At 42.2% G+C, this 15,290-nt stretch overlaps 1 protein-coding gene across 4 annotated transcripts in view; it reads left to right on the top strand.

Moving 5' to 3' along the window:
- The first annotated feature begins 2,681 nt into the window (after positions 1-2,681).
- Positions 2,682-15,290, top strand: part of ebf2 (EBF transcription factor 2) — a 33,104-nt gene continuing 20,495 nt past the window's right edge. For 2 of the 4 annotated variants that reach the window (XM_052069148.1, XM_052069146.1), the window contains exons 1-6: positions 2,683-3,845; positions 5,218-5,374; positions 6,722-6,779; positions 9,052-9,107; positions 9,207-9,280; positions 12,808-12,876. In XM_052069148.1, the coding sequence (XP_051925108.1) occupies positions 3,712-3,845; positions 5,218-5,374; positions 6,722-6,779; positions 9,052-9,107; positions 9,207-9,280; positions 12,808-12,876 (548 nt within the window). In that variant the 5' untranslated portion in view covers positions 2,683-3,711. Of the gene's footprint in view, positions 3,846-5,217; positions 5,375-6,715; positions 6,780-9,051; positions 9,108-9,206; positions 9,281-12,807; positions 12,877-15,290 lie in introns of all 4 variants that reach the window. The other 2 variants (XM_052069147.1, XM_052069145.1) reach the window with 2 other exon arrangements.

The raw sequence follows: 15,290 nt of genomic DNA, 5'->3' as shown, positions 1-15,290 counted from the left end.
TATAGTTTGAATTGTTGACCTAGCTAACAATAAAATAAAGCTTGAAGGCAGTCGTCACCACCGTGAAGAAAATGTATCACAGCAACAGCACAATATTTGTGAATTTTTCAAACAAATATTCATCAATATAATCTTAATAATTTTAATGTTAAAGAAAACGATTATTTGTGATCAAACAGTAAATGTACATGCTGTTATATTAGTTTCCCATCATCAGTCAAAATGTAGTGATCTCATTCAACTGTGCTGGTGTGCCTTATGTTTTGACTAATTACGTATCCTTTATTTAACCAGGTAAAAAGCTCTTTGTATTTCAAACCTTTTTTCCAAGAGTGAAATGAAAAGGAAAAGTGATTTAAGTGCATCGCTGCATCATTGACAGTTGTTGCATCATCGGTGCATTCATTCAGTCTCTCACTGGACTGCTTAAATTCACCTATTGTATCACTGAAAAATACATTATGGAATGGCCTTGTTAGTAATACATATTCACAGATTTGAAAGATTTGAGTGCAGTATATTTAAAGTCCCAAATTCAAGTCTTTAGAGTTATGACAGAGCTGCAGAAAGAACAGTTTCAAGACAGGATTTTCAGATCTCCTTTGCTGAACGAAATTAGTACTGTGCCTCGTTCATATGAACAAACTGAATCACTGTTACATTGGTCACATGAATTTGACTCATTTTCTGATATTCCGGAAAACGCTTAAGTAACTTTGCCTCTATGGTAAATTGAGCATGCTCACTGGGGATATGCATCTTAATAAGTAAAGGAAACCTAACAAAAAAACAGCTCAATACACTGGCAGTCAATGGTAGATGGGGATGGTGGCCTACATTAGTTCTGCTATTAGAGGAGAGGGACGGGAACCAGCTGCTACCTCCAACACACACACACACGCGCGCGCACAACAACGACAACACACTAAGGGTTGAACGTCCATAGAGATTATTTATAGATTATTCAAAGAAAGTCAAGTCATATTCTATAAATTTATTAAACTGGTCTCATTTACGCATAGATCCTGGTCTCATTTACACATAGCTAAACAACTTGCTCTATTGGTGTGTCGTGTATCATGTAACTTCTATGGCAAATAAAGTTCTCGTTAGCACACTATTGTTTGTGGTCTTCACTTATTCCTCGCTGCCATTTTTGTGGTTCCACTGTTGCTGGTTTAAATATTTTAGGGCTACCTTTGAATCTTTGTTCAAAGCTGATGTGGCTAGCCATTATTGTCATCCACAAACACCTTATATTTGTTCTCTTGATCCCCCCCTGCAGGCATACTACTGTACATAAAGTTGGCGTCTTTTGGGCCGAACATTTCGTCTTTGAACAAAGTCCTGCAATGGCAGCAAATGGGTGAGTACAAAGTTCTATGTAAATTGTAAACTGGCATATTGCAGGTGTCAAAAACTCACATTTAGTCATTTGCTGACTTCAAGTTTTCATCATGAATGTGTGGTAGTGAAGTCCACTTGTTGATTAGTAAAAGTTGGCTCAGAGCAGCACCATGATCGAGGTGAGCGTCAAGCCAAAGTACCACACTGAAAAAAAAATGGTGTTTTGAATTTACTCCATTTTATTTTTTCAAGTAGCTGCACACAATAGAATCATCTGGCTTTACATTTTTTTTAGGTGGATAAACCTGTCTGGATCCAGATGACTTTAGTTTGTGTAACAAGCCGACAAGATAAAATGGAATAAATTCACCACACCTGGTTCAAACGATCAGCTCATTTGCAAGCTGTGAAGAAACCCCAAAACAATGCAGATTATCACCCCTGAAATCTCATGCCTTCCTCAACATCAGAATTGTAGAATGTCTTTAGTACTTTCATAAACTTATTTCAAGATTCTTCAGCTAGCTGCAATGATGTACACAAATATTATAATTATTATTCTTATTATTATTGTAACCACAAGTATAATGCATGCACAGTTAGCAATACTACTACTGCTATTAATATTAATCCATCCATCCATTCATTTTCAACACTGCTAATCCTGAAGAGGATTGTGGGAAGTCGTCTACCCCGGCTGACTTCGGGCGGTATGCAGACTACACCCTGAACTGTTCGCCAGTCAGTCGCAGGGCACATATAGAGACAAATGACCATTCACAGCCACATCCACACCATCACTGAGTGAGAACCGATCCAATGCTGCCTGCATACAAGTCAGGTGAGTGCACCACCACCACCACCACCACTACTACTATTACTACTACCACCACGTAGGAGTAGTAGTCCTAAAACATTTTTTTAAGTTGAAGAAAAGTTTCTGAATAGGCTATATAAGTTACATGGAACTGCCTTGTTTAAAGTGGGCCTCTTTACTGACACAGTCATCCAGAACAATTTGTTCCTTGTATTTTTTCATTTTAATAGATTTTTTTGCTTATGTTGCGGTTTATGTTAACTAACTCTACAAAATAAAAACAACCGTTTTTCTGCTGATTGCATATCATTAACATCATATTTCAGGAACAGTGAAGGAATGTCCTTTAAGTGTGCAGACTTAAGGTACAATGGAGCTGTCATGAGAGCTGACCTGTGCGGTGGACAAAACGACAAAGCTGGGTGGAGGTGAGTGGGGAGGGGCTGGAGGAGAGGGGCGGGGGAGGCAGCACGACTCCCCGGGACGGCTCTCATAATTGGGGGGAACATCTGACTTTGTCCCGCGCTGGCGGCAGATGGTGGGCTGCGGCGCGACCAGAAAAGGGGGGTCGGGGGGAGATTTACACTGTCATTGTGACATTGTCCCGGCCAATAAGACGACAATAGGCTGAGGGGGAAAGAATCAGGGTTGGGCAAAACTTGATGTTTTGAACAAGAAAAAAAAAGTGAGGAAATGTGATATATACGCGTGTTGTCATTTTTTGCTGCTCTTTTCATCAGGTTCTGATCCGGTTCTATGAGGGACGCGCGAAGAGTTTTAAGAGGTAACTGACATACGGTGTGAGGTTGATGAACCTTTCGTGGATACCGCGTTCGGTGCTCGCTGCTGTATTTGAACAAATACAGAATATCTTTTCAAATTAAACGAGTAGCTATCTAATTTGAGGAGGAACGCTACAGGTACGAATAATGCCAAATCTGATGTGCCTGGATGTGTTTTGAGCGTGTAAAGTTAGTGTAAATATCAGGCAGCGGATGGTGAACGTGGCTGTGATCCAAATAACGGGACGCACTTTCCACCAATGAGAGCATCCATGGCAACATATGGCACCGAGGCCCCTCCCTCTCCACGCTGCATCCTCATTCATGCCTCCCGACAGTGGTTCGCTGTTAGCCCCCCGGCCCTCGGAGCAACTGTTTGGATGCGAGCTGCTCGGTTGCACTGACATCCAAACAGACTTACACACAATTTTGTGCGGCAGGAGTTAGTTGAACCGAACAGATGATTGCGGGTGTTGTATTTGGACCATGATTGAAAACGGTGGCGGGATCTATTTATTCACGTCTTCGCACCTTTAAACGCAAGTGCGAGCGGATTCACAACGAGACACTCTTCAAAACCTCACACTTTATCAGCAACTTTAGCTCCCAAAGCTCTCTTTTTCTTCCCACCTCTGCCTTTCTTGCTGCGCCTTGGAGGAGCGCGGCGCCGATTTTGGAGTGCGTTCCCTCGGTAGGGCTTTGGCTCCCCGGCTGACTTTTTGTTGAGTTTCAAAAAGTGCACCCACCGCTCAGGACAGGGTTTAAATGTTCGGGATCCAGGAGCATTTGATGCGAGAAGTGAGCGGATTAAAAGAGAGAAGTCTTGGAGAGGAGATGGATCCAGTCCGCTCTTGGGTGCGTAATGTCGGCGTGGTGGATGCCAACGTCGCTGCGCAAAGGTACTGGTCATCTGTCGAATGCTTAAATATCATCTGTGGATATAGAGACATTTGTGAAAAGTGCCTGGATTATATTTTTCGACTGAAAAAAAACCTCTGCATACGTGTTGTGAAATATAACTCCTCTTTTCTCAAAGCGATGGGACTAAAAGCCTGAATGAAAATAGTTTTTAAAAGTAAAAAAACACAAAATAGTGTCGGAAAAATGACAATCAATTTTATGGGTAATGTGCACATAATGTGGGCATAAAAGGGAACTGCTTATTAACAAAACTATAGCGTCACGTGAACCTAAAGTTTACCCACGCCATAAATTGGAAAATGAAGCACACATACAGAATGTTTTTGGGACTTATTCAACAGACGCACGCATTCGTTTGATTGAAAAACAAACAAACAAAAACAGTCACACCATTTTGAATCTGTGTTGGTTGTCATCATATTTTAATTGATCTGAAAAACGAATTTTGTACATTCTTGTTCATTGAAAAGTTTAGAGAAGAAACGACAGGTTCTCTCAAAATAAAACCTTGTGCTGAAGAAAATACATTAAAAGTGAGAGTGGAGGTAATGCACGGTTTGGTTACAATCTATAGTACAGACCAACCGGTAGTTTGTTTGTATATTTTGTTTATATGTTATATATATATGTATAAAATTTGTATTTGCATTTTTTTTAGTGTGAAAAAATAAAGTATAGGCCCACTGTTAGAATGTTGCAGGAGAGAAAATGAATTTTAATGACATGTAAGTAAACAGAAATACATTAAGTGTGCAGGGTTGTTCCCCTTTTTTGGCAGTTTGTAATTAAATCACTTTGTCCTGATAAATCAAAGGATTAAATTTTGCAAGGAATATTTTTGTTTCAAGTTTTCTGCACCCTTTCTTCTTCTTTTCTTCTTTTTCTTCTTCATCTTCCACTTTTATTTCTTCATATTACTATTATTATTATTATTATTATTATTAAACTGGTTTTATTATTTTGTATGCTTCAGCGGGATTTGGAGATACTAAATTTGTGAAAACTGCAATGCTGTACTGCTATACTTTAAAACTTCGATTTGGAGAAAGATGCATTTAATAAAGTGGAACTAAATCTTAAATTGAGAACTACCTTATGATGATTTGTAATATTTTAATACTAAAAATTGTGACAATTTGTTTTGCATCTTGAAAGAAACTTTGATGTTTAAATAATAGCTTTTATTAACGTAATGTGATTTTTGAAGAATTACAGTATGAGGAACCCCGACTTCAATTTAATTGTAAAGCCCACCTTTGGTTTTGTGCAAACACCACACTGTGACATGATGACCCCCAGAAAAAGTTGTCATGTCAGTTTAATGGAGTGCACCTGCATGTGTATCCCCAGTGGAGTGGCCCTGTCCAGAGCTCACTTTGAGAAGCAGCCTCCTTCCAATCTGCGCAAGTCCAATTTCTTCCACTTTGTGCTGGCGCTCTACGACAGACACGGGCAGCCTGTGGAGGTGGAGAGGACCGCCTTTGTGGACTTTGTGGAACACGACAAGGTGTGTGAGGGCTTCACTCTACAAGTACATTTGGCCACCACTCTCCACGAAAGATATGCGCTCCCCCTCAAATGGCAGCAAGAATACGTGCTAACAGATCACAGCAATAGAAACCAGTTGCTCCTCTTGATGTTCGGCGCCCGGGTGGAACAGCTGACGGCTTCATGCTTACACAAGCTCTGTATCCCCTCAGTGAGTTGATGATGTGGGATTGAAAAAGAATATCTAATGACTAATTAGCAGCGTGCCTCATTAGAAGGAGGAGGCCACCGCCATTTTTATTTATTTATTTATTTAAAAATGCAAACGATTCCCACTCCTGTTAAGTTATCCGTAGAGAGCTCATCATCAAAGTCTCTTCTCAAAAGAGCACTGTGGGGCAGGGGGCAAATTCCTCAGGTTGGCCAAGTGGGACATGCACATGGACCAAGTGCAGTTGAGAGTCCACTGTTGACAGACACTTGTGCCGTGTGTGAGCCCATCATGGCTCCCAACATCTTGTCAAGTCAGGTTTGCCGAGAATGTCAGGGGTGGGGTGTGTGTGTGTGTGTGTTAATGCCAGGTTTGAAAGCTGTCAGTGTGTGCCAGTGGGTTCATTTTCTGCATGGTTACCCCGGCATCTGTTTTGGCTTTGTAATTATGCTGAGGTAGGGCGATGGCATGATAAAATAAACAATCTTCTGTTGATATTGATAAAACCTACAAAAGCAGTCATCAATCTATCTCCTGATATTACAAACGCAAGCTTTGCCGCTTCCCCAACTTATCTTCATGCATCTTAATTTGCCCTCTTCCTCTTCCCCTTTTCCCAGTTTCTCTGCCCCCCCCCCGGCTTCTTGTTCTTCTCCCCTTGCTCTCATCTTTGAGATGCCTCCTGGGTTATTGGACCAGAGAGCATTCCTTTGAGACCACTTAGAAAGACCAGTAGAGGTAGAAGACGAGCAAGAAAGGGGGTGCAAGAGAGGAGGTGGGGGGCCGGAGGCAAGTAGAAGCATAGCGCAAAGGAAGTTTTCCCGTCAAGGTCGACCGCTGCTCATTCTTACATGCACTATGGTCAAACACACTTGTCGCACTCCAAACTTCTCCGCCAGCCACTCTCCAAGCTTTTGGTGTTTGTATGAGACATGATGGCTCAGCCTCTCCGATGAGGAGATGTGACCCAAGGTTAAGCATTGCGCTTATGGCAACGACGCACATCATGTTGAGCTCTGTGATCTCAACGCCGCTCCCAGAGAAGGTCGAACTGCAGGATTTGGAGAGATCGGCTTTGTGTTTAACTGTGTCCCTAACGCGCTTAACTACATGCTCTGTGTTGTGTGGGTGTGTGCGTGTCTTTCCAAGGAGCAGACGGGAGAAAAGACCAACAATGGCACTCACTACAAGCTCCAGCTCCTCTACAGCAACGGTAAGAGAAAGTGAACACATACCTTTCAATTGATCAGATAGGAATGTTTAAACGGTGAAGGAAGTACAGTAGGAGCCCTTTGTTGTCTCTCAAGGTACAAGCTACATTAAACTACACCAGCTACTGTATGTTTCCGAAGTTTAAATCGAAAGCATCACGGCGACTAAATCTGTTCCCATGACACTGCCAGCCCAGTGACAAAGGATTATACACTTTTACATTTAATCTATATTGATAAGAGTAACGTTTTCTCCAAGTAAGCATTTTGTACCTTGAGGACCAAATAAGTACAAAATGCAAATTTCAAGGTTTAATATAGAGCACGGGTAGGCAGCTCGGGTCTTTGAGGGCCACAATCCTGCACGTTTTAGGTGTTCCCCTCATTCAACACACTTGATTCAAATGGTCAGGATCATTATCAGGTTTATGCGGAGCTTACTGATGAGTGTTTTCTATGTAAACCTTCTCAAAAGTCTTCAAATGACATATGTAAGTTGAACACATTTTGATAACGTGGAACCGAGGCGCCTGTCGATGTATAACATCGCTCTCTACATACATTCTTGCTGCTGGAGGCTGTAAATTTCCCCATTGTGGGACGAATAAAGGATATCTTATCTTATCTTATCTTTAATACTTTCCCCCTCACGTTAATTATTGAAATGTCAATAAAACTTTAAATGTGAAAAAAAATGCAAATTGCTTCAGAAGCTGTCATAGGCGCAAAAATCAACATTTTTGAGGGCAACCCACATTACAAGCCAGAGCACCCATGCTGTACTCATGCATCTGATATAGTACTGATATAGTACTAGTATATACTTCTCGGCAATTATACGACATACGGAAACAAAAATGAGACACGGCCACTTGCAAAACATACAAGTCTGTCTTCAAATACAACAAAAGCACAAGTGAAACAGAAACGGTGAAAGTTTTTTTAGGAGCCTGGTTATGACATATATTGCCATCCTGGACACTCCAGAACTCAAAGATCAGTCATATAAAGAACACTTCAACCACACTCCAATTGTGTTTCCCACATCACATTAAGGATACAGGCAGAAATTTGGTTCCCATGAGCAACCGCTGCCCCTGCTCTGCCATCACAGTGGCACCCATGGGAGAGAAGATAAAAGACATGTTCTCCAGCAACCCCCTTATACAGCATACGCACACACCAAGATGACTTCCTCTTCATCCCCTTCCCCCATGTGATATCAAAGGCATCTCAATAGAGACTTTGATGAGGGAACATCTTTTAAAAAGCAATACTCTCTCTAAAGTTGCTTAAATATGTATATTAAAAAAATATCTTCCCTCAAGAAGCAATTCATTACACCTCTATTTCATCTCTGTGATTTGCTGTTTATATATATAAATATATATATAGAGAGCGAGAGAGAGAGAGGAATTGAAGAAACGGTTAACTCTCTTTGGCCTCCAATGAAATAAAACTTGTCAAGCTGGTTGTTGTTGTTTTACCTGTTGCTGTGCGCATTGTAGTTACACAAAGTCTCCAACAAGTCTTGGGAATATGTCATCGCAGTTGATAGATTGTGAGAGCGTGGCTGTAAATTCTGTCCTCAAAAAGAAGAGAGCTAATAATGATCAAACATGAAATAACTTCCAAAATCCCTCAGAAACCATCAGAGAGAAAATATGAGGTGCATGCCAATCGTATTTCTCCATGTTGCTTGGAGCGAGTTCAATCTTGTATATTTTTTTCTATTGAGGGGCTGACCATGGGGGATAAGAGTTTGATCATCAATCTTTAATTTCAAACCATCCCCAGTACAGTTCAAAGAATTGTAGCGTTGATGTTTTATATCACTGTTTGGGCCAGCTGAAGTCTTATTATATGGCGGCACACAGATAAAAAGCCCCGTGTCATCGTATTTCTGGAACTGTTTTGTTCCCCTTCCAGTTTCCACTTCATTATATCTCCAAAAGAAACAACATTTCTAATTGTTTTGTACACTTGGGGTCAACTGGAAGAAGCTGGATATATTGTCGTATCATGCAGGCTATGTTGAAACGAGTTCTTGTGCAAATGCAAATGTTAAACGATTCAGAGTTGTTTTCCTGTCCATAGAGTGTATGAAATCTATAAAGCACTAAGGAGCTGCTGGTTGACAATGTTTTTTTTGCAGATGAATTCCTTCTGTGGTAACTGATTGTCACACTTGCTTATTATAACATCTGCAGGTATGAGTAAAAGAGGTCTGCCATGCCAAGATATCGAAAACAAACATCTTCTCTTTTTGTGCAGGGGTCCGTACGGAGCAAGATCTCTATGCACGACTTATCGACTCGGTCACAAAACAGGTCGGTGAGCTCTGCTTTCCTAATGAAATTCAGCTTTCAAAGGAATGATGTGATTTGACATGAAACTGACACATCCTGTTGCCCCCTGCCCCTCCACAGCCAATTTCATACGAGGGCCAAAACAAAAATCCCGAAATGTGCAGGGTCCTGCTCACTCATGAGGTCATGTGCAGGTGGGTGGTATGCACCTCACGCTATATCGCTAACATACACACACACACACACACACACACACACACACACACACACACGCACACACACACACACACACGCACACACACGCACACACACACACACACACACACACACGCACACACACACACACACACACACACACACACACACACACCCTCTGGTGGTAACAGCCTGGTGTAGTGGTAAAGTTACAAAAAAAGAGCTGAAAAAAATATTTAAAAAGGTAAAAAGAAAATCCATTTTCAACATCGCTCATCCTGAACAGGGTAGCAGGCTGGAGCCTATCCCAGCTCACTTCGGGTGGAGGGGCGGACTACACCCCAAACTGGCCGCACAAGGCATACAAATACCTATAGCTCAAATATGGATGGATGGATCGTATGTATCTTCGGAGAAATGCTGTGTACTTAATATAAAAGAAAAAACTGTAGATTCATGCTCTTGCTTGAATCCTGAATACAGTACTGTTATTTGTATGTTTGGGCACATTTCATATGTCACTGTTCCCTCAAAAAATGTACACATTTTGATTGATTAATTAGTTGATTTTTACCATAGTTTAGTTTGTTTAGATACATACAATAAGGACCACATAAGACATCCTCTGAGGTTATTATGCTGAATCAGAATTTTTGTAGCTGAAGTAGGCACAAAAGCAGGAGCAATAATAATAATAATGATAATAATAATAAGATATTTTATTCATAACACACTTTACATTTGGGGAAAAAAATCTCAAAGTGCACAGCACCGGTAACAATAAAATGTAATACTAACAAAGAAAATTGGGGTGGGGAGTGGAGTGTAATCAATAGAACAGTCAACAGATAAAATTCCATAAACTCAGTCAGGAAAAGTTTTGTTTTATTTTTTATTTTTTATTTTTTTATTTTTTTGAAGGAAGGTCTTGAGTTCTTTCTTAAAAGCACCCTGAGGTGATCGAGGAGGGCATTTCACAGACAGGGACCAGCAGCCTTGAAGGCCCTGTCGCCCCTGATCTTGAGTTTTGGTTCAGCGCAGACAGTGCATTTGGCCTGACACGGTTCTAGCTGATGTGTGTGGGTGGAGGAGTTCAGTGAGGTCTGTGGGGGCTGCACAGTGATCAGTGTGAAGGAGGATTTTGCATTCAAGGGAAGGTCAAAAGATGGGTTTGCGCTGTGACATCATGTTTTCCTTATGTTTTTATAAGCTGCTAACGTCTAGCATGAGCTACAGCACCGGTGTCAAACTTAAGGCCAAGGGGCCACATCAAGCCCGCCACAGTAATGCATGTGGCCCTTCACTGTAAATCATGGGCTCTATTTTTGTGCAATTTTGTGGTCTAAATCTGTCCAAGGGCAGGTTTTGATATTTTTGAAAGGCGAATGCAGCTTGATGTCGATAAAAGCCGGCGCTTTCCGCCATTGTGACCGCGAACACAGCCAACTTGTTTTTCAGTCAGTTAAAATGGATCTTCTCGTTGCCTTCAAAATCGGCGCCCGAGATGAGCAAAGTTCTTGATGGGAGAAAAAGGAAACTGGTTTGCCGGAGTTAATGCGGAAGTTCAAAGCATGCCAAGTATGTTCAGAGGGAACTGCAAACAGATTTCCACTTGGGACGGTTTAATGTTGGTCAGGGAGATCACATATTTCCACTGTGAAGTGGCTACGTGGAGACCACAGTCCACCCTGTTGACATGATGACATCCACTACAGATGTCTCCGGAGCACAGAATCTGTCTGCCTGGACCTTGATCAAATCACCCCAAATCACGTTACATAACCTGCGCCAATACTTAGACGTGAGCCCAGCAGGTATTAAGTTTAGTAAAGTTTCAGGCACCAAATTGTTAGGTGCACCGGGGCAATGTCAAAGGGAATGTCTTTGGTAGAGCAGAATGCCCAGGCATGGCGCAGCGCGGTTTGCTAAATTCCCAAACCGGCAAAACTATTCTTTGTGGCGGCACAAAAATCAGGACACACCAGTTTTTTACGCGAGAGCACAGCTGTGCCGTGTTCGAATATGGAGCCCATGAGCATTGACAGTGGACATGTTCTACAGTGCCAGCATTTGCAAACTGAGATATATTGCAGATTTTTTTTTTCCAATACCAAACACTTTTGTAAAATAACATTGACTTCTATATTCAAGCGAGTTATCCATCATTTTGTTTTGTGTTGTTGTACATTATGTAATAATATGACGAAGCGTACATTTAGAGTATCTGGTCGTACAGTGATAATGTCGCTCAAAAGGAAGCTATAACTATAATGTGGCGCACAGCAAGAATACATTGGACAGGCCAGATCTAAAACATTTTAATCATTTAGAATTTAGAATGAGAAAGTCAATGAAAGCGTCACACAAACTCAGGTATGATGCGCTAAATCTTGAATCTAACAATATATCCAAATAGATTTCCCTAACCATCACTCTCAATGTGCATTTTTGTCTTCTGTTTTTCACACACTGTAAATGCCTTGTAATAACAAGCCCCCGCCCCCACCTCAAGTAACTATAAGCAGCATGTCGCCAACCAGTGCACTGTAGTTGCGCGGAGAGATGACAGCTGACATAACCAGAAGTGCTTAAGTGGACTGTTAGTACAATTCCTTCATCAAATTGACACTGCAGGAATGAACCGAGACAGCATGTTTGAACTTTGTCAACGTGTGATGAGGGACACATTGCGCAAATGTAGTTGGAGAGGGAGCAGCTTGAAGACCCCGTGTGCTCCATATCACTTGGTTTGGAAAATAACGATATAATAATAGCGTGCTTTCTGAAGGTAAATGGGTAAACACGGGTGTGTGCAGGAAGAGGAAACGGAGAGATGAGTGGGCCACTGACCCAGAGTTGGAGGGCAACAGCGGGGAAAGGATGGGGGACTTAGATGGAGTGGGCTGTGCCATTGTATTGCCAGCAGATGCCCGAATGTGACTCACAGCTGGCTAATAACAGAGCCGAAGAGGCAGAGGGCAAGCGTCACAGCTGGGGAGTGAGGCCGTCTGACAGGGGGGTGGAGGGGGGCAGGGTAGGGCCAAGCTGGGACACGAGAAGGGTGAGGCGAGGTGTAGGGGTGGCAGATGGTAAAGGGTGGGGGCACTTTTGTTATGCAGCAAAGGGGACTTCGGAGTGGGGGGGGGGGGGACCAGCAGGCTCCTCGGACAAGACTGCTGACGAATGGTTGTGTGCGTGTGTGTGTGTGTGTGTGTGTGTATGTGTATGCGCGCGCGTGGGGGTCGAATTTGATTTCGGAATCAATGTGACAGATTGGCTGGCTGCCTTTTCACTTTTGAATGGTCTCTCACTGTTTGTAGGGTATGTTGTTGTACCTTTTCTTCCTCCTCTATTCTTTTATCCCCTCCTCCCCTTCCCTCTCATGCCTCCTTTGTGTTCCGCTGGATGTTGGTGGACTGCAGAGTCTGGGCCTGTGAACAAATGACGGCTGCTCCTGTTTAAATTGCTTATTTTCCTCACTGACTTTTCCCTCTTGTCTTTTCTGTCCCTTTAATTGCCCACTCAGCCGCTGTTGTGAGAAGAAGAGTTGCGGTAACCGAAATGAGACGCCCTCTGACCCAGTCATCATTGACAGGTAAGGAGCTCCAATACAGTACACAAAGCATCGGTTCATACAACACGCACACTGAGAAAGATTGCGCTTTTAGGTGAATTTAACCGCTCACAAGCCCCTTTTGCATTTCCGCCCCGTTACACTTCATCTGGTTTGGGCTCTCTGTATAGTCGTACAGGCTGGATGAAGCAGTGAATGTTGATGTATTAGAAGCAGCCCTTTGGCCATGTTGGTTAGTCCCAATGCAAAGCGACAATTGCATAGTGACTATAAAAATAGATCCAGCACAAGAGGTCATTACAGAGATTAAAATTGCTCCTCAAGCCTATTGCTTGACATGGCATGTGAGGTATCAATTCAACAATGTTTTTTATTGTGGTGGTAATTTGCAGTGGTGTAATTTGCGCTGCATGATTCATTGTAGATGTGAGTATTAAAAACAGTCTGTTATAGTGCAGCGCCAAATACTTGGAAAAGTCATGTTTCAATCCTAGACATCTAGTTGAGTACGAAAACAAGAATTTGTGACTTTCACATTGTGTATTGGTTGGGAGAACAACTTCCATTACAGTGGTGCCTTGAGATACAAGTTGCGAGACGTATTTTATTTATTTTGTTGCTTTGACTTGCGAGTGGAGACTTGATATGCAAGCACGATATGGTGGCAGTGATCTCTACTCGACTTCCTTCACACTAAGCAGCAGTTTGGCGAATAGTGACTCATTCTGGGAAAAAAAAAGAAGACACGGTCTTACTTTGCATAGTCCTCGGCATATCTAGTTGAGTCATGACATCTGATTTCTTGAACAGCGCAACTTCCTCTATGCAGATGTCGGGGTTCCCCTGTGTTCAACAAAAAAACATTCCATCTCCTGTTATTCTTGAACTTGGCTGTTCTTGTCGCCAACCTTTCTCTTCACGGTAGATTTTGAAATAGACATGGCTGGGACTATTTCACAGGATATCTTTTTGCTTCCAATTGGTGTCACTTCAGAATTACTTTTCACCTAAAGCTGTCATGAGCCCGAGCTACAGCCTGCACGTGATTTAAAAAAAAAAAGAAAAACACTCACATACACACACAAAATGCCCAAGGCAACGACATCGCAAAAACGCGGTGGTTGCACCAATATTAAACTTTGATGTCAAGTGGGGGGTGGCAAAATATCATTCTGCAGGCTACAAATGGCCCAATGGCCAATTTTGAGACCCTAGCCCTAAATAGCATCTATGTTGCCATGCTTGAACACTTTGGGCGATGGACGCAACGCTTATGGTGAAGCAATACATGGAGAGAGACAATAAAAATACTCAGTCATATATTGTTCAGATTCTGCAAAGAATTACTAATATTGCCAAATTGTTGTGCTCAGAAGAGTTGAGATGACTCAATGGTCGGTATATCTGTCTGTTTATATTTAAATGTATCTAAGTACAATATTGTGGGGGGGCTATTTTTCCTGATCAAATCACGCTACCATTTTTTTTGTTTGTTTATTTTTCCTGGGCGAGAAGACTGGAATGGATTATTGTCCTTTCCATTCATTTCAATAGGAAAAGATATTTTTCAGATGAAATGGTTGCAAGTTATGAGCACAGTGACGAATCAGAGGCATTTCAAAAATGTTTTCGTGTCAAGACAAGTGGTAGACATTTGCTATGTGTATCTTTACAGTGTCAATTCAAATTGAGCGCTTTTAATACGTACATCACTTGCTTTGGATCTTACTAGATTGCCCAGGTGTACCTAATAAAGTGTCCAGTGAGTGTTGAATTATGATGGATGTCTGTTCAGGTCTCAAACAAGACCAGTTGCACCTGAGACCCCCCCACCAAACACACATTAATCTTCATAGGAGAAGCATGTCTATGTTTCATATGTGCGCGCCGACTCACACGTGTAGTCGGTGTTCACCCTGACCGCCACTTATCACACTTTAACCGCCGCAGTAATCAGAGTGTGTGAAGGCCCTCGCATTCGAGCGATTTGGGGTTTTCACGGGCTCTGTCAGCAGAGTGATGAATGGTCATAAGCGAGAATACTTTGGCTGTGATGTCATCGGTGCAACCTTCATTGGCCGTCCCTCCCGCCACACCTCCTCTCCTTCCGTCTTCCCTTCAATCCCACTTTCATAACAATTGTGGAGAAAACGCTCACTTCATTTATGTCAAGGACCCTTTTCTTCCCCTTCTCAGTTCAAGCTGGCTGCCTGTTGACAGTGTGTCTCCCAGGAGTTCTGCTCAGGATATTTTTCATATCATGGAAAAACTAGGCTGTTGTCTTTTCAGTGTTCCCAGAATGCCTCGGAGCAGCTGCTTTTCTCATTTGCACATTATTCTCTCTCGATGTCCCATCCCATATACACTTCCTCCTTACATGCCTTTAACCTCAATTTAAGTGACTCCACAGCCTGCTGCGGAGACGACGAATCATG

Source organism: Hippocampus zosterae, chromosome 6 (genome assembly GCF_025434085.1).
Source record: "Hippocampus zosterae strain Florida chromosome 6, ASM2543408v3, whole genome shotgun sequence".
Lineage (NCBI taxonomy): Eukaryota > Metazoa > Chordata > Actinopteri > Syngnathiformes > Syngnathidae > Hippocampus > Hippocampus zosterae.
This window is presented reverse-complemented; position numbering and strand designations above follow the sequence as displayed.